Genomic DNA, 20,285 nt, shown 5'->3' on the forward strand with positions numbered 1-20,285 from the left:
CAGCCATCCCCCACACTCTCCACAAAACACACAAAGCAATTCCCAGAAGCAGCCTCCCCAACCAGGGACCGCATGCTCGCCGCAGGGGGCCCGAAGGGAGGGCGCTTCCAGTTGTGGGCGGGCCTCAGACGGGCTGCGCCCACCGGCCAATCAGCGTTCGGCCCGCGGAAGGGGCGGGGGCTGCGCCCGAGGACCGCTCACCTTGGAGAGCAGGGGGCGGGGCCATAGGCCTGTCCGTCATCCCACCCTGCCCCCGGCGTGCCCTCGGGGGCGGATTGTACTAGACTCGGCCTGGCCCGGGGTGGAAAGGCCGGGGAAAGGGGCGGGGCAGTGGCGTGTCCATCTCCTGCTCAGCCAGCAGCAGCTCCTCCTGAGCGGACTGTACCTTAGCTTAGCAGAGGGGCGGGAAGTCTGGGGCGCGGAAATCAATGTGTTGGAGGAAGGGGTGTAAGGGGGTGGTGAACTGCGACCCGCAAAGAGGAGGAATGTCCACAGCCGGCGACGGCCAGGACGGCCCTACATTTGTCCTGCCCGGGGCTCTCCCGCGCCCCCGCGGCCGGCGGCGCCCCCCTCCTCCGCCCTCGCACTTGGCCCCGGCGGCGGCACGTTACTGGGGGCGCGGCGGCGGTTGCCGGGAGTCTCGAGGAGGCGGCCGTCGGGGGGCGGGGCGTCGCTCCGGAGGGGGCGGAGCCTGGGGCGGGGGGCAGGCGGCCCGGCGGCGGCGGCAGCGGCGGCAGCGGGCGGGCGGGCGCCTCCCCCCAGGCCTGGGGCGGCGGAGGCTACAGAAGGAGGAGGCGGCGGCCGCGGAGAATGGCGGCGGCGGCGGGCGCTGGTGGCGGAGGCAGCAGCAGCGGCGGCGACAGCGGGAGCAGCAGCGGAGGCGGAGGCGGCGGCGCTCTTGGTCCCAGTCCCAGTCGAGGAGGAGGCGGTGCCGAGGCCCGGGGAGGGGACAGCGGCCTCACCTAGCGGCGGCCCCGGCGGCTCCTGGGCGCGGCGGCTCCGGCCCACCTGAGGCTCCGGCCCCGGCCCGGCGCGGCTATGGGCGCCAAGCAGAGCGCCGCCGCCAACGGCCGTGCCCGCGCCTACTCGGGCTCTGACCTGCCCTCGGCCGGCGGCGCGGTGCGGGCCCGCGCGCCCGCGCCCCCGGCCCCCGGGTCGGCCGCCTCGGGCTCGGCCGCCGCCCCCGCCCCGGCCCCGGCTCCGGCCGCCTCGGGCCCGGCCGCGGGACCCCGGGGGGGCGCCCGATCCGTGGGCGGCGGCGGCGGGGGCAGCGGTGGAGGAGGAGGAGGAGGTGGCGGCGGGGCCCGGGCGGCGCAGTCCGCCTTCCACATCCCCAGCAGTAGCAGCAGCAGCGGCCCGTACGGCTCGCAGGACTCGGTGAACAGCACCCCCGACGAGGGCCGCTCGGCCGCCGGCGGGCCCCGCCTCGTGATCGGCTCTCTACCGGCGCACCTCTCCCCGCACATGTTCGGAGGTGAGTCGGCTGGGCACGTGCGCGCCCTTGGCCTTGACCCCCAGCCTCGGCCTCCCCCCACCCGGCCCCCAGCTCGGACAGTCCGGCAGGGGCGCGATTGTGACCCGGGGCTGCCTTCCCAGGGCTCTGCCCCCGAAGCTTCCTGCTGTCGGAACTTTGGCACTTTTCCTACCAGTGTCACGTGCAGGGAGATATTTAGGGATCGCCGGACAATGCAGATGCACTTGACGAGGAAATTGGGGGCGGGGGAGGGGAGGATCACGAAGTGACTTTACCCCTAGACCCCCAAGCGTGGGAAAATGGACCCACCTGGTGATTCGGGCTGTGTGGCTTACGGAAGCTAGGCGGGGGCCGTCCCTGCTGGGACAGGACTTGGGGTAGATGATTCCCCCCCTGTATTTATACCTACTCGTGTAATTTAGAGTTTAATGGATGATGTATTTATTGCTTTTCTTTTTACCTCGAGCACAATACTAGTTAATATGAATCTGCTCCTTTCCACATCTCGGAACGTTTTGAAAACAAAATTCTTGAAATCCCTTTGACCAAGATGTTATTTTAAAAAGGACACAGGAGAATGGTTGGTGTACAGGAAAAGCTAGTGTGTAAAAAGGAAGCTTGGCAGGGCGGCTTAGGTGCCCTAAGTAGGAATGGGAATACTTTAAAGTTAGGGGATGATACTTTTTTGGAAAATGGAATATCAATTGTCTATAGCCTTTTACGGTCTTCTGCTCCGTCTCAAAACGACAAAGCCATTGAAACCATGTTTGGAACCACCGTTAGAGCAAATTCTTGGTGTTGTCACAAAATGTGTTAAATACAAATATGCATGATGTCTCCGTTCAAGAAATGTGCCAGAGATTGTGGGGGAAATAAGAAAAGAATCTTTAAAACCTGTTGCATTTATTTGTAATATACACAAGAGGTTAGTATGGAGCTGGTTTTCGGTTTCAGTTTTCAAATTAGTGTAGTTGGAAAGGGAAGTGCTGAGCCCAGTCCTGGTATTTCTCATTCTAAATAGAATGATTATGAAATTTTTTTTCTGTATAAATGAAATCTTGTGACTTTCTGGGCTTGGGATATATTCTTGTCATTTTTTTCTTGAAAAAGAAAATGTGTTTGACCACAACAAACGTCTCTGGCGCAACGGTGGCTATTCCCATAATTTAATTACAATAAAAAATAATGCAAAAGTATTACACCCAGAAAGAAAGACAGTGAGCACTTAAAAAAAAACCCTGGAGTTGTGGATAGTAGATGAAATTGACAATCGCTGTGTTTCTGTCAAAAGTTGTAGGTGTAAAGGAGTTTAAAAGGACAGTAGTTTGACCCAATGAATCTTTGTTCAAGTTTGTTGTTTCTGATTGGAGAGATACTATTATGACAATTCCACCTGTAGCTGGAGTGGTTTAATAGACATAAGTTACATTCCCAGTCAAAAGCTAGAAATGTAACAAAATTGGAGGATTTAAAAAGAGGGTACTGAACAAACTTGACTGGGGAACCGTCAAGGCAGATGACCGCCCCTTTTCTCCTTGTATGGGACTTTTGGGTAATTGGGGTTAGACAGGGAATTGTGATTACTCTCAGTCAGGAACTTGAATGGCTGCTTGTGTAGGGCAGATAGAATTCTTGGGGTAACTTTTATTTTAAGAATGACTTGGAAAATGAAAGAGCCCCTGAAAAAGTGATCCATCCTACTTGCTAAAGGATTATTGGTGGAACTAGGTCAGCAAAATGTTGCTCCCATGTCTTGGAAGGTGTTCATTATAGATAAGTCGTCCTTTAATAGTAATTTGATATAATGCATTTGTAACAGTATTTGATATAATGGAATTTTACTGATCATTTAATTGAACTGGTAATCAGATAATCAAACACCAAGCATTTATCATAGCTCTCTTTTTATTCTTTTAAGTTTGTATTGACTTTTTTCTTACATCACCATAATTACCCCACCCCCTCTCCCTCCAAGAGAGCCATCCAATATGACAATATTTTTTTTAGAGAAGAAAAAAAAAAGTCAACACAATCGATACCTTGAAGAAGTTCAAATATACTCATAATGTGTGCCATTTGTGGACACTCTGCTTCCAGGAGGGGGTATTGGGTGGGTGTCTTGTCCCTCTTCATTCAGGTCTTGCTTGATTTTTATAGTTTTGTCACATTTACCTTTGTTTTTTCAATATGTGGCTCTTTCCATCTACATTGTTGTGGTCATTGAGTATGTGGTTTTCTTGGCTTATCAGTTCATGTTGATGTTACCTTGCCTCTCTGCAGTCATCACACATTTCTTACAGCACAGTAAGATTCTATTACATTCATGTACCACGGTATGGTTGCCCATTCTTCAGCTGATGGCCCCTACTTTGTTTCTAATTCTTAACCATTAGGAAAAAAGTGATGCTATAAATATTCTGAAGTATATGGGGACTTTTTTTGTCCTACTGGATGGCTTCCTTGGGGTGTAAGTCCAGTAAGGGGATCTCTGGTTCAAAGGGTGTTGACATTTTAGTCCTTTTAGTTGTGTAATTCTAAATTGCTTTCCAAAATGGTTGGATGACTTCACAGCTCCACCAACAATGTATTAGTGTGCCTGCCTTCCCATAACCCCTCCAAAAGTGATTCACTGTTGCCATTTTTGCCAATTTGCAGAGTGTAAGTTGAAAGTTCAGGGTTGTTTTGATTTGCATTTCTTTTATTAATGATTTGGAACTTTTTTTTCATGTGGTTATTAATACTTTGTAATTCTTTTGAGAAGTGTTTGTTTTTATCCTTTGACCACTTGTCTACTGGGGAATGGCTATTAGTTTTGTATATACATTATACACATACATTTGTTTTTATTTGTTAGTTATTTGTTTATTTTGGATATCAAACCTTTATCCAGGAAAACTGAGACAAACTTTTTTTCCCATTTGACCACTTCCCTTCTTATCCTGGATGAATTAATATTGTCTGTGCAGAAACTTTGTTTCAAGTAATCAGTTACCCATTTTATCTTTTGTAATTGCTTTTATCTCTCATTTGGTTAAGAACACATCTCCTAACCTATAGCTGTGAAAGGTATATGATCTGTTTCTCTTCTAAATTTTTTATGGTATGATCTTTAATATTAAGGTCACATATCCATTTAGAGTGTATTGTGGAATATACTGGTTAAGGTGTTGGTGTAAGCCTATTTTCTGCCAGACTGCTTACCAGTTTTCCCAGCAGTTTTTATTGAATAAGGAGGTTTTTTTCCCCTCATAATTTGTTTTCTACTTTATCAAGCAGCAGGTTATTGAGTTCTGTTTCTCAATCTCCCTTCTCTAGTTTATTCCATTGGTCTGTCTCTCTGCTTAGCCTATACCAGATGGTTTTGATGATAGTATAACTCTTAAAGAGTGCTAAGCTCTGTGCTAAGCAAGAGGGCACAAAGACAAGTGAAACAATTCTTGACCTCAGAAGAGCCTCCATTCTAAGGGAGGAGACAACACATGTGGATGTATAAACTATACATGCATAAACAATTCATACAGAATGAATGCAATGTTGTTGGGGGTGGAGGGGGAAATCAGCTGAGGCTTCATGAGGAAGGTATCCTTTAAGCCTCATCCCAAGGAAACCAGGGATTCTAAGTGGCAAAGGTGGGGAGGGATATGCCTTCATTTCAGAGCTACTGAGGCTGGAAATCTTTGAGGAGCATTGTGAGGAGTACTGTATAATGCTGCAAAGGCAGGTGGGAGTCAGATTGTGAAGGGCTTTGCATGCCAAAAAAGAGAGAGCTTATGTCTGGTCCTAGAAGTGGTAGGGAGACAGTGGAATATAGCAGAAGAGGGGTGTGGTGGCCACAAGGCAGAAGCTAAGCAATGTAGTCGTAGAGCACTGGGCCTGGAGTAGGGCTCATAACCTCTGTTTGTCTCAGTTTCCTAAACTGTGAAGTGGGCAGAGTAACAGCACCTCCCTCCTAGGGCTGGTGTAAGGATCAAATGAAATAATATTTGTAAAGTACTTGGCATGGTGCCTGGCACAGGAGGTGCTATATTCCCTCCCTCCCATAAAGGAGGAGAATCATTTTGGCAGCTGTGAGGAGGATGGATTGGGGAGGGAAGAAACTTTTCAAATATACTTACATAGCCCACTAAGCTTCCTGAAAATGTGTAGTCAATAACTTGTTGACCTAAAGCTGAAGAGACCTTTCTAAGTTAGTGAAAACTCACAGCGCAGAATGTTTGCAAGCAGCTTTACTACTTCCAAGTATTATATTAGATTATGAACAGGTATTAATATGTAAAGTAAGCTTAGTTAAAATTTGCAGTGGGCCCTAGGAAAAATGCCATAAGTGAGGGAGCCCTGAATTCTCGAAGTAAGATTTAAGGGTTAAATTACGGAAAATGTTTTGTAGCCATAAAGTACCAAAGAAATGTTAAGTCTATATTATAGGAAGTTCTAAGATTGTTATGATTCCATATTAGAGTGTGAAACCCTGCTGGCCTTTCAAAATGGCCTAGAACTGGAGTCTTACCTTCTTTTTGACTTTGAATAATTTTTGACAACATAGCCGTTACCTCCCTTGATCTTTGTTGAGGACAGAAAGAAAAATAGGCCTAAGACACTGCACGGGGGCTTTTGGTGACATTGAGGAGTGCTGGACCCAATTTTGCTTGGACTCTGACTGAGGGCAGGTGCAGAGTCAAGTTTCAAAGTCTAGGAGGTGATGCTTTTTTCCCCTCTTCCTTCCTGTTTTACCCAAATGAAGCCGAGACCCTGGGATTATGCAGGTTACATAGCTAAGCAGTGAAAGCTGGAATGGGAATCCAGGACTCCTGCTTTCTTGTGTCCTCTGAGTGATTCTCCCTGTTGGATGGATTTGAGAGGCAGAGTGGGCTCAGAGCAGGCCTGGGCCACAAGCTGCCTGGAGTTCAAGCCTGCTTCTCATACGTATTGCTGTGGGACCCTGGACATCAGTCATTAGGCTTTCTCTGAGCCTGGGTTTGTGAAAGAAACCGTAGGACTTTGTTTCCTTGGCAGTCTTGTGTCATTTGTGCTTTAAAAATTATTCCTCATAGTGGTCTATAGGCTTGGCCAGACTGCCAGATTGGTTCAGAACACACACAAAAATGCAGAACCCCCTACTCTACAATGGTGAGGTTACACAATCTTTTTTTCCCTTTCCAGTTTGTGTCAAATTCAACCAAAGTGGATACCTTTCTGGACTGCAGATATGTCCCAAAACCTTGTATTAAACTGGGAACCAGGACAGGTTTTATGTACCACTGTCTGCTCTTAGGCCTTGGGCAAGTCACTTAATCTTACTGGGCCTCAGTTTACATATCTGTAAAGATGGCATTGGATAGTCTGTCTAGATCACTGCTAGCTCTTAATATTTGTGTTTCTAAGTTATAACCTCAAACTGTCTAAGAACTGGTAGAAGTAGAGACAAGGGGTGAAATGGATTTATCTCTTCTTGTTATGTCATTTTTATCATGTGTGAAACTCGTGTACTGTTGTGTATGGGGCAAAAACCACTTTCCGTTTGTTCCATATGAGATTTGTGGTGTGAATGATTGCAGTCCAAGATGATGACCACAGCTTCTGCAGTGTACATTCAGGCTTGAAAGGGAAGGAAAATCAACTAGATTTCCCCAGGGCAGTTGGTTAGGGTCAGTTTATGACTAACTAGTTGGAGCCTCTTTGGGCAGGTTAGCCTCGTGAGCATTTCCATGCTTATTCTTAAAACTCAACAGTTTAAAATGGAATCTGTATATCCAGACAGATTGGTCTCTTTTAATCATTGATTCATTTTGATAGGACCATAATTCCCTTCCCATTATTGAACTGCTCATCACTTGTGAAGGGTGTACTTGGGCTGAGCTAGCCCAAGCCTCAGTATTTTGAGAGCCAGCACCTCAATCTACAGAGGAAGGAGAAGGCTGCTTCTTCAGCATACACTTGTGAAGAGCCTACTCTGGGCAAAATATGGCCCACACACAGTTTCACAAGAATTCTTTATCATTGAGTTCTTTTCTTTAGATAGCAGTGATGTCAGGGTTATTCTGTCCCCCACCCCTGTCAATGTCAGGGTTTTTGCTTTTAAAAATTTCTGTAATATAATATAATGAAGTGGTTCTTGTACCACTGGCTGCTTCTACAACTCCCATAAGAAAGTGCAGTTCCTGCAGCCAAACTCCTGTCACCCCCACCCCATCCCTGCTTGGGGTGAAAGGAGAATTTTGTCACTGATCCACAGATAGTTAATAATCCATAGACCCTACTATGTGCCAGGCATTCTGCTCAGCACTGGATCTCACTAAAGGCTTTTCAAGAGAATGTTTTAGATAACTAACTTTTCAGTGTTTCTGTGAAGATCAGTGACTTGGAATATATAGATCTGCTTGCCAGATGAGATTTCAAAGTGACTTAATGGTCCAGAAGGAAATACGGAAGCAATTTTTATAAGTCCTTGGCTCAGTTATGTCATTGAGTGAACAGTATTTTTTCCTGAGATCTGTGTGGAAGTTTTCAATGTTCATATGTCTAAATTGATATTAAAGCACTGACCTTATCTGTCAACACATACAGTCTCTAATGGATTGTGTATCTACTTTCACTGTTGTTGAAATGCTTAAAAATTAAAGAAAATGTAGTTTAAATATTGACCAAGAGTACATTTTTATCTCATTCTTTTGCATGAATTTATTGGTTGAATTTCTATTTTAGAATTTTCTTGTCACTCAGTACTTTATTAACATATTTTCTTATGTGTCTGTGGATTGTCCATCAACACATTTAACTACACTGCCTGGCTTATCTGAAACCACTTGAGCTGTCTTGTACTTGGTCAGCAAAATGAAAGAGTGTAAACAAATCAGGCTTCTTACACAGGGCCTGGCCATAACTCTTCCTCCTTCCTAGGCTGTCAAGTATGGATGAAACTTGGTCAGCTTTGTGTTGGTTTTTGTTTTTTGGATAGTGTTTTCACTTCCTTCTAAAAATGAGCTCTATGATGATTCAAAATTTTAATATTTTTAAAAAAATGTTTTGGAATAATAACCTACTTTTGTGGAATTTGTAGTGATTTGAACAAATAGCATTTTTAATGCTTTGAGAAATACTAATTATTGATCCATGTATAATACAGATAGAATGCTTTTTTAAAGAAGTTTCTCATCAGCTGCAGTTTTGTATTTCAAAAGTTTGCTAAAACAGAAGCTTATTGCTTTATTATACAGAAGAATATTAGCTTTATGCAAATAACAAACATAGTGTTCACTCTAGACCAGGGTTGGGGACCCTGTGGCCTTGAGGCCACATATGGCTTTCTAGGTCCTCATCCAAACTTTTGCAGCTTGGTCACATGTGACCTCAAGGCCGCAGGGTCCCCACCTCTAGTCTAGATTGATTACAAATTACAGCAGTTGGGGGCCAGGTTGTGTGAAGATTTCCATAATCAGTGGTTCTGAGAGGCCACATTTATGCTTCTGGCCCTTTGGCACAAATACATTTAAATATAATAAAAGAGTCTTAACATTTGACATTTTAAAATAGATCATATAGTAGTGGTGTGAGAAAGGTAAGTGAGAAAGTTATAAATTGTAAAACATTTTGGGGGGCAGCTAGGTGGCACAGTAGATAGAGCTCTGGCCTTGGAGTTAAGAGGACCCGAGTTCAAATTTGGCCTCAGACACATGACACTTACTAGCTGTGTGACCCTGGGCAAGTCACTTAATTCCTATTGCCTCACAAAAAACAACAACAACAACATTTTGGTAAGGAGTGCTTCATGACTGTCCAGTATGGTTTCTTCAAAATTTGAAAGGAAGGTAGGTTGCAAGCTCTTAAAGTAGTGTTGTAATTCATCATACTTTGCATCTGTTTAGGCCTGGGGTTCTTAAGTATTTTTGCACCTAGTAAGACAACTTGGTTGGTATTCCCTGGACATCTATGAATCCTGTAAAAGAATTCCAAACCCAGTGCATTTGCATGACTAAATTTTGGCTTTCTGCTTCTCTTCCCACTGAAAAGGTTCAAAGTATTTTGAAGATCTATCAACATTTGTCCTTCTCAGAGATGCTTTATCTAATTCTTTGGTAGCTAACCAATAAAATCCAACAGTATTTAAGTATCTAGTTAAGAGTATTTATGATAGCACAGATAATAAAAGTCAATTACAAGAAATAGGTCTCCTAACAGTGGACAGCACCATAACTTAGCAAATATTTCATGAGAATTTTGGATAATCAAATTTGTGTCGGAAAAAATGTTATAATGTGTTACTTGGCACTTAAAACTGGATACATTTCTGTTACATAAAGTTCTATATACATTAATGTCTTGTTGGGGATCTTAAGTATCGCATGAGTTATTCAGGTAACATAATTTCACTTAGTAATAAATTTAATTTTCACTCCCTTATTCCGATTTCTGAACCCACCATTTGAATGAACTCTTCCCTTCCAAGTTTACCAGTGCTCTCAACTGGTCAATTCCATGGCCCTTCTAAGACCTGCTCCTACTTCTGCACAGCTTTCAGTTCTGTTGACTCCCTCTTCTCTCCCTACCTTTCTGACCACTTCTCATCGCCTGTTCTGGGTCTGTCACCCTGTCCTGACTTAGTCTGGATGCCCGCACCAGGGCTGTGTCCTGGGCCTTTTCTCTTTCCTTCTTTCAAGGTGATTTGTTAGCTCTTTTGAGTTCCATGGTCTTTCTCCAAGTACATCCAAGATGTGTATATCCAGACCGGATTTTTTCCTTGGATGCTCTACCAAACCCAACATTTTCAAAATAGAACCCCTCTTTCCCCTAACCCTCCCTCCTTTCTTCAAGCTTTGAGAGTCCCCACTACCCTTGAGGTCAAACCCTTTGGCAGCAGCGCCTTTATCTCCTGCCACATGGCAGATTCCCTTAGCATAACCTCCTTTCTTCTATGCTGTTCCCCTCTAATCTATCCTGCATAGCAGAACCAAAAACTATTTTCCTAGAGCTCTGACCTGACTTCTTTCCCCTTATCAAAAAACATTACTAGCTCTCTAAAGATAAAACGCAAATTCCTCTTATCCCAGCATTTAAAGTCCTCCAGAGATATGGTGCCATTCTACTTTTTCAACCTTATTTCCTGTTCCTCCCACTCTGGGACAGTCCATTCCGGACAAACTTGTCTACTAGCTGTTCCTTGAACAACTCTGTGTATTCATTCACCCAGGCTTGGAATGCATTCTGGGCTCACCTCCAATGGGAAGTATTTCTCCTTAGTTATCAGTGCCTTCTCCCTCTGCAAGTTACTTTGTATTTATTTAGCTGTTGGCTTTTTCCCTCCCCAGCAGAATACAAGTTTCTCCAGGGCAGAGACTATTTCTCACTGTTTTCTTTCCTTCTCCCTCCATTTTGTACCTAGGCCGTTTCCTTGCATGTAGTCAGCCTTTAATAACTTTAACATTTTTGCTTTTTTTAATATAACAGCACTTTGAGGCAGTTAGACTAAGAGGTATTCCCTCTTCACAGATGAGGAAACTTAGACCCACAGAAGTTTACCCAGTTGGTAGGGGGCCTGGGACTGATTGCCAGTCATCTGACTGCAGCTGGCATGCTTTTCTACTACATTAGAGTAGCCTTAATAAGTGTCATGTTTCTTTACTGCAACATTTGTTGGCAAAATGATGCATTTGTATGCTAAGTATAAAGCACAGATTTGTAGAGGAATGTAGTCATATAAACTAAATAGCACTAAAGGCATGACTTTCTGATCCTTTTTTGGTTTTGGTTAGCCAGTGGGGTTAAGTGACTTGCCCAGGGTCACACGGCTAGTAAGTGTCAAGTGTTTGGTTTGAGACCGGATTTGAACTCTGGTCCTCCTAGATCCAGGGCCAGTGCTCTATCCACTGCACCACCTAGCTGCCCCAGTGACTTTCTGGTCTTAAACAGTACAGTTAAGATGATTTATCCTAGTTTTGTTGACTCATTTTCATGATCATTAATGTGCTGTAATATAGTGATATCTTTAAGGATTGTGAAGGTATTTGTAGATTGAGGTGCCCAAAGAGTTCTTATCTGCTCTTTGTGTCTTTTTTTTTCTTTCGGCTAGGCAGTGGGGTTAAGTGACGTGCCCAGAGTCATGCAGCTAGTAAGTATTATGTGTCTGAGGCCGGATCTGAGCTCAGGTCCTTCTGAATCCAGGGCCAGTGCTGTATCCACTGCCCACCTAGCTGCCCCTGCTCTTTGTGTCTTAAGAAAGATCTAGGTTCTGTCCCTCATGGTCAGCTGCCAAGGCTTCTAAATATTGACCCTCTTTTTTTTTTTAAACAGTCTCTTATAATTTGATTCTTCTAAACTACTGTGGGCTGAGAAACTCAGTCAAGGTTGTTAGTAGAAATATACTGAACAAAAGAGCTGAGGTGTAATGTATAGGGTCTAAGGATGGCCCAGGAAAAAAGTTCATCTCATTTCATGTTCTTTGGCTGCCTTTTTTGTTCTGTGCTGTATTCCACATACAGACAAATACCCAACTAATGTCGTGAATGGGTTCTGTGGAAACATGACATGGAGTGGTTCCATAATGAGACCACATTTCTTTCTCTGTGTGTGTGAGCACACGCCCGCCCTATTTCTTCTGCCCTGTTGAAAGAGGTGTAGATAAAATTTGAACTAAGCTTTTCCTGTATCCTGTCTTTGTCCATATCCTCTGAACCAGATGTGATGATCATTATGATGACAATAGCTGATATGTATAGAGCACTTACTAAGTGCAAGGTGCTGTGTAAGCACTTTGCAATTTTTTATCACATTTGATCCCTGTGACAAACCTCAGAAGTTGGTACTTTATTATCCCCAGTTTACAGATGAGAATAATTTTTTTAACTTTATTTTTCTTGAGGGTTTTTTTTGGGTCAGTTTTTTTTTAATTTTAGTTTTCAGCATTCACTTTCATAAGCTTGAGTTTTAAATTTTCTGCCCCTCCCTCCCTCCCTCCCCAAGACAGCATACAATCTGATAGGCTCTACATATACATTCCTGTTAAACATTTTCACACTAGTCATGTTGTAAGTAAGAATTAGAACCAATAGGGGGAACCACCAGAAAGAGGAAACAAAACACAACAGAAGAAAAAAATAGCAAATAGTATGCTTCAATCTGCATTCAAACGCCATAGTTCTTTCTTTGGATATGGATAGGATTTTTCATCATGAAACCTTTGGAGATCTTAGATCCTTGCATTGCTGAGAAGGGCTAAGTCTGTCAAAGTTAGTCATCACACAATGTGGCTGTTACTGTGTGTAACATTCTCCTGGTTCTGTTCACTTCACTCAGCATCAGACCATACAAGTCTTTCCAGGTTTTCCTGAAGTCCGCCTGCTCATTGTTTCTTCTAGCACAATAGTATTCCATTACATTTGTATGCCACAACTTGTTCAGTCATTCCCCAATTGATGGGCATCCTCTCAATTTCCAGTTCTTTGCCACCACAAAAAGAGCCGCTATAAATATTTTTGTACATGTGGGTCCTTTCCCCATTTTTATGATCTCTTTGGGATATATCCCTTTGGACATAGTTCCAAATTGCTCTCCAAAATGGTTGGATCATTCACAACTCCACCAACAATGCATTAGTGTTCCAATTTTCCTACATCTTCTCCAACATTTATCATTTTCCTGTTTTGTCATTTTGGTCAATCTCATATACAGATGAGGATACCAAGACAAACAGGTTAAGTGACTTGCCCAGGGTCACACAGCTAGAAAGTATCTGAGGCTGGATTTGGACTCATCTTTCCTTATCCACTGTGCCACCTAGCTGCTAGTAGCAGTCCTATCATATCTTGCAGCTAGGAATCCTGCCCTCAGTCTCCATTTCAGCTACTTAGACACTTTTTAAAAAGTGACACGTAAGGGACATTTTGTTTTTAGCCTAGAGTGCTCCCAGTCCTTCTCCCAAATCCTTGTAAGTCCCCGTCCTGAGTGTCTTATTTGCATCCCACATTTTTGAGCAGCTTTTTTTTGGGGGGGGTGAGGCAATTGGGGTTAAGTGACTTGCCCAGGGTCACACAGTTAGTAAGTGTCAAGTGTCTGAGGTTGGATATGGACTCAGGTACTCCTGACTCCAAGGCCAGAGCTCTATCCACTGCGCCACCTGGTTGCCCCTCGAGCAGCTTTGAGAGATCCTATTTATTGAAGATTTCAGAGAAGCTGTACGAATGACCATTCAAGTCACTTCAGTTTGAGGATTACATTATTTTCTCTACTAGTTAGTCAATCCTGGTTATGTAGAAGAGAGAAACAAGATGCTGTGAACAAAACCTGAGGCTTCAGTTTAGCCAACTGCCTTTATCCACCAAAACCTTTTATAATTTACTTATGGTGTAATAGAAATATCCCTGGATTTGAAGTCAAAACATCTGGGTTGGAGCCCTGACTCTTACCATTGAACTCCCCAGGACAAAGGAAGTGTGGATACTATTTATTGTACTAGCAACATTCTTGTTCCTCTTTTCCCATCTTTCTAATTCCTATCTCTTCCCTCTCTCTTTCCTCCGCAGAGCATCAACTGAGAACATAGGAGAAAGTTCTATGTAGTTAGAAAACTTTATAGGAATGTAAGTGGATTATTCATCAGTCTTCAGCTTTCACAGGAGTCACCTTTTTTTCTACTTTTGCATCTGATACAGATGCTAATAGGAAAAATACAGACAGAAGGAGAAGCATGAGACTTGAATCATGAGTCTCTGGAAAATTGAAAGTTGGCTAGAACTGAGATTTGGAGAGCTTAAATTTGTGGCTGTTTAAAGTACTCCGTTGTATTGTTGTCCATGATTAAATGTTTATGAACTGGTATAGCTATATATGCTATATGCTAGTTGGTATAGCTTAATGAATTTCCTAAATAATTAAAAAGCAGGCCAGCAACAGTGGAAAGAAGCCTGGTTTCTGGATTCTGGAGATACCTGGGTTTAAATGCTTTCTCTTATGCACTAACTTCCCTGGGCCTCCAATCGAAGTAGGCTGCACCAAGTAGATGGCTCCTGAAGGTCCATTCAGCCCCAGAGCTACTACATAAAGCCTTTAGGGGAAAAGAGGGAAGACCTGAAAAAGTCTGTTATCCCCACAGGTCTTGCTGTGTGTCTGTAGTTCCTCTGTTTGTGTTTTCTGTCTTTTGAATATTTCACTACATCTCTGTAGTTTGGGGAAGAAAGGCTAATTGAAAATGAATCTTCCATAAAGAGGGGCAAAGCTGAGGTTCCACCAGAATTCTATGAATTTAGCTCATTCTCGTGCTTCCTGTCTTGCCTCATTGCCAACAGGTACAGTTACTGAAGTGAGTGCTTGATCTATGTTACACATTGTGCTGCTTCTTAGAAACAAGAATTGACTCTAAAACTACAAAAACATAATTCAGACCATAGAGCAGCTGTCTATAGTTATACTAAATAAATAGGACTTTACCTTTGTATTCTGTTAAAGGAACTACCCAGGGGTGGAGGACACAGGATTTGTTCTGTGAAGTTTGAATTCAGTCAAAGGGCCACACTTGACTTCTAGAAGGCCACATGTGCCTTAGAGGCCACAGATTTCCTATCCCTGAACTATACCAAATCATGATGTGCTGTCACACCAGAAGCTCAGTGAAGGGACTGTGGGTAGTAGGTTAATAGCTAGACAGGCATGAAGGCCAATGTCATCCTGGTCCAGGCCAGGATGTAACTGCATTGTAACTGAAATCTGAAAAATGCAGGGATTTTGATTGTGAGGAGAGGGAGGGCATCTGGGGGAGGGGGACGAGAATGAGAACTTTTATGCCTTTAAGGAAAGTTATAAAGATTCCATCATTGGGGTACATCTTCAAAAAATAGTCTAAGCACCTAAAGATTTTCACAGCACTTTTAGGTGTTTTATTTGATCCTTACACTTACCCTGTAAAGTAGGTGCTATTATTTCCATTTTTACAGGTGAGAAAACTGAGGCTCAGGGTCACATAGCTAATGATTCAAACTCAAGTCTAAATGACTCCAAGTTCAGCACTCTCTCTACTCTTAATGACACTTTTTTGGTGAGGCAGTCCAGGTTAAGTGACTTGCCCAAGGTCACACAGCTAGTAAGTGTCAAGTGGGGATGCAAAGAAAGGTAAAAAACAATCCCTGCTCTCAAGGAGCTCATAGTCTAATGGTGGAGACAACAATGGAAAATACCTGTGTACAGATGAGGTATATACAAGGTAAATTAGGGATAGTCTCAAAGGGAGGGCACTAAAATTAAGGAGGAATGGGAAAGGCTTCTTGTGGAAGCTTGGATTTTAGCTGGCCCATGAAGAAAGCCAAGAGGTGGAAATGAAGGGGGACAAAATGAGGGGTGGGGGGACAGCAAGAAGCCAGTGAAGATGCTTGGAGGTGGGAGATAAGAGTGTCTTATTCTAGGAGTAGCAAGGCTGTTACTTCTTGGATTGATGAATCCCTGGTTGGGGATGGCTGGTAGTAAGTAATGTTTTAGAAGACAAGAATGGTAGGAGGAGGCTAGAATATGAATGAGGAGCTATTGGAAGGGTAGAAAGGAGCCTTAAAAGCCGAACGGTTTTATATTGATCCAGTGGCATTGATGTAATGGAATGGGGTAGAGGTTGGGGTTGACATAGACTTATCTTTAGGAACATCTGTTTAACAGATGGGGGACGATGGAGAAAACCAGTAGGCTATTTCAAGGTATGAGATGAGGACAGGTAAGTTGTGGGCCTGGGTACCCTGGAATGCTGGTATTCTAGTCTACAGTACAGGGTAGTTAGTTAGCAAGAAGGGAGGATTTGAGGTGGTAGGATGAGTTCACTTTTGGATTATGTTCATTTTAAGATGTTTCTGGGATCTCCACCTTGGGATATCTAAAAGGCAGTTGGAGATAGAAGAGCTAGAGGTAGAAGGGCAGGATAAGTCATCTGATAAACTATGGGAGCTGATGAGATTACCAAGAGAATTGGTATAAAGGGAGAAGAGAACCCAGGACAGAGGCCTGGGGAGCCTCAGCTGTTAGTGGGAGTGACATAGATGAAGATCCAGCAGAGGAAACAGGGATGGTCATACAGCTCAGAGGAAAAACCAGGAGAGAGCAGTGTCTAGAAAACCTCAAGATAATGGAATACCAAAGAGAAGGGATCTACTGTGTTGGGGTCTTGTTTTACAGACCAGCCTTGGTTGGGCAGGGGCTACTTTTAATTCTGGAGGCATTAAACTGAGTGTGGCCCAAATGGTGAGGTTCAGGGAAGGTTGGGCTTGGTGGCTGCTTCCACTCTTCTTCCTACCTTCTTCCACTTGACCAAGGCCAGTTACCCTTGTTCCGCATCATTGTAATATGTGGTGATTAAAACTAGAATAATTCTATACAGCGTGGTGGACGGGTGATGTTTATGGAATTAGGGACCAAATTCCTACTTCAAGTACAGAAGAAGAGTTGGATCTTCAGATTTTGCCTTATGGCAGACTTAACAAGAATAAGTTGTCCTTCCTTTGCAACTGTGCTGACTAAATATAAACTTAACTCAAGAAGACTATCTCTTGGGAAAGAAAGAAGTCAGCCTCACCAGCCCCGTCTTTAAGGGTACTCTGCCTCTATGAGAGAGGGAGCCTTAGGATCTCAGTCCTTTAGACTGGAATCAACACTTTGGAACTGAGGTGTTAACATTGTGTCATATCATAAAACTGTTGAGGTATTTTTTTGCAGCAAATAATTTTAATTGACAAAAACAACCAGAAAAAAATTGCATTGCATTGAGTAATTTGTAGTAATGGTTAATTACTCTTGGCCATGTAAACAGTAAGAATTTCCAAACTAAAGCAAACCAGTTTACTCTGAATTCCCTGAAGGAAGGTAAGGTTCCTATCCATTTGCTAAATGTTGTCCATTTGCAAATTTTAGAAGTATGATTTGTGTTTTGTTTTGTTTTGTTTTTTTACCAGAAGTTTGTTACAGATTTAGAAACATCCTTTTGGTTTGTAAAATAGGGCTGCACCCTTGTGGGAAAGTCAGAGATGTGTTCCCTGAAACCCTCTGGATTGGGATTGTATCTTGCTTTAAAAAAAAAAATTCTCTAAATCATTCATAGCATGGAAAACTACTGCTAGGTGTAGACAGTAATTATTAAAATATAATTAATAATTAGTGGAGACTTAAAATAACCTGAAGCTCACGTGGAAGGGAACTGACTTGCCAAGAAAGTGATTTCTTTTTGTTGCTGCTACTGGTTTTACCCTCTGCCTGTCAGAGGCCTTTTCTTTGGGGTGGGAGTAGGGCGGTAATCTGTTGCATTTACAACCTAAGTGACCTTGGACAAATCTCTGATCCTTAGGGAAAAGATTAAGGCTCAGGGTATATTGGAACACAACCTTAGGGAAGTTATGTGAGAAAAAGAAACCCAAATAACAAAGTCTGGTCATCTCAGTATTAGTTAGGGAAAAGGGGGAAACATTTATATACATACACACTACATTTTCACAAGATGATGACTTAAGAAATCAAAGTATTTCTGAGTTGTATGTGGTTATTCAGTTTTTGCTAATGAGATTCTTCCAGGGTCTTTTCAAATAAGATTTGCCATTTATAGGCTTCCTATGGGGAATATAATCAGCTCTTAATTAATTTTGTACATCTGAACTTGCACCGGGTTTACCTGAAGTATGACATATGCCTGAAGTTTTTAACCTTCTGATGTGAAAATTCCATATGTGGGTTCATTCTTAGTTCAGTGTTAAAAGGATAGGTGTATATTAAGATTGATATCTCCAGTATTCTGGCTTGTTTATCTTAAATTTAAAACTTGACACTTTTGTGTAATATTCAAAATATGTCATATGCTCACATATAGTAGATTTCTTAATTTATGTTCTGATAGTCTAGAAAGTGAGACTTCAGTTGTTTCAAGAATTTTATCTTAATTCTTTTTTTATTGTGCTTACTTATTAGGTACTTATACTTGGTTGAAAAGTATCTGTTAAACAATTGGCCCATCACCAGTTACAGAATTTTCAACTGAAAAAGTTAACAACGTATTTGCATATTTGTTACATAGTAATTCTAATGAAACAAAGCCAGACTAAGTGACATTCAGTGATGTAGGCAACAGTGAACCAATCAATGTACAGCCAGCTGGTTGGGGCAATCAGTAGTTTCAGTGAAAATAGAAGGACTTGGATAAGCTACTTGAGTCGCATTTCCCCTCCGTACCTAGCACTTTCTAGAGTGAATTTTGAGCATATGAGCATTCACAGGCAGCCTGGGAGCAGAAATAGGAGCAGGTGCCTGACTCCCAAAGGGAATGTCTTCTGCCCCATCACTGAAGGGGCCTCCACTATTGTTGCATAATGTGAATGAAGCCCGGCTTCACTTTGCATTAATTGGGTTTTCCTCTTTTTTATTTCTACCACTGCTACCTATATTCCTCCTGGAGCCAATAGTTTTATGGTAAGTGTGTCAACCAAATTTGATGTACAAAGTTTTTTGGCCTCCTGACGATGTTTTTAATCTTTTTTAACCTCTCATACCTCGGTGAAAACTTTGTAGACTACACCCACTGTAGTCTCTGTGGTTTCCCAGCTTTTCATGTTGGGGGGGGGGAGGTGGGCAGGTCCTTTGCCTTCCCCTCTTGCATGCTGTGTCCCATGGCACCCCAGTGTCCATGTTTTACGATGATGTCTTTACCTTCAACTTGTCCCCTTTTCTTCTTTCAGCTATTTTACATTTTTAAAAATAATTAAACAGAAGGTGACTTTGCAGTCTCTTCTCCCCTCAACATTTAAAATCTTTTCCAGTTTTTTTTTTTGACCAGCTTATTTATATGCATTTATATGCATTTTAAAGATATCTTTTTTCTCCTTCTTGGAGAGCCCTGGATGAAGTATTCTTCCTCACCGTGATGCTATCTTAATTTCATGTTTCCTTGACAGAATTGTGTTGCTTTGTTTCTGTTTCAAGTCTCCAGATTATTGACTATTGTAGTTTTGTATGTACTTTGGGGGGAGAGAGACTGATCTATTAGCAAACTCTGATCCAGGCGATACTTTTATCCCCCTCAGATTTGGCAAAGTTCCTCACCACTGGAGCCTATGTATTTCTGTAATGAAAATATTAACAGGATTGAAAGAGAGACAAAGATGAGAACAAAGCAAAGGCCTCGAGTCATATTCAAATTATGCCAGAATCCTTAACAAGCAGTTTTCATCACATGTGGCTATTATACTACCCGTGGTGCATTTTCTGACATTGTGGAAAGTTAGAAACAAAGTTAGATCAACTGCTTTCCTGTTAGCCTTGGTTGGTTCTTTCAGATTCAGGGCTTTAATAATGACAGCATTTAAAAGTAATAGCTAATTAGTTAGAACATAAAATATTGGTAATTTGAATACAATATGGGAAAAACCAAGTCAGAGTCGGCCCCAAAGGAGAATGAGTGAGGCTCAGAAGGCACAGGCTGAGGATTTCCTATTCAAGTATATGTTGCAGGGAGGTAGGAGCGAGTGGGGCACACCACATTGAGATTTTTGAGTTCTAGTTAGTCCAATTCTACCCCAGGTTTAATGATTAAGGTGATCATTGGTAGTATTTTGACTAGCCTCAAAGTCAGAAATTCTGAGTCTTTTCTGTATTATGAACTCCTTTGGGGATTTTTTAAAACTCTTGACCATTTTTCAGAGAAATAATAACACAATTAATTGTAATTATTGAAACACATTTATGAAAGCATTTAGAAAACAAAGTTAAGAATCCCTAATTTAATTTATAAATGATAAGAAAAATTTGTTATTAGTGGTTTGAGTTAATTTTAAAGTCAAGAAAAAAACAGCCCCTACCCCCCTTTAATACA

At 42.6% G+C, this 20,285-nt stretch overlaps 1 protein-coding gene across 2 annotated transcripts in view; it reads left to right on the forward strand.

Annotated features, from left to right (window-relative positions):
• Nucleotides 1-704: 704 nt before the first annotated feature.
• ZNRF2 (zinc and ring finger 2) overlaps nt 705-20,285 on the forward strand; it is a 46,505-nt gene continuing 26,924 nt past the window's right edge. Inside the window, exon 1 of one of the 2 annotated variants that reach the window (XR_002325850.2) lies at nt 705-1,474. Coding sequence is in view for 1 of the 2 variants with exons in the window: in XM_020993217.2 (XP_020848876.1) it covers nt 1,039-1,474 (436 nt within the window). In the remaining variant the exon portion in view is untranslated. The remainder of the gene's footprint in view (nt 1,475-20,285) is intronic. The other variant, XM_020993217.2, reaches the window with a different exon arrangement.

Source organism: Phascolarctos cinereus, unplaced genomic scaffold, assembly GCF_003287225.1.
Source record: "Phascolarctos cinereus isolate Bilbo 61053 unplaced genomic scaffold, phaCin_HiC Scaffold_1;HRSCAF=81, whole genome shotgun sequence".
Classification (NCBI taxonomy): Eukaryota; Metazoa; Chordata; class Mammalia; order Diprotodontia; family Phascolarctidae; genus Phascolarctos; species Phascolarctos cinereus.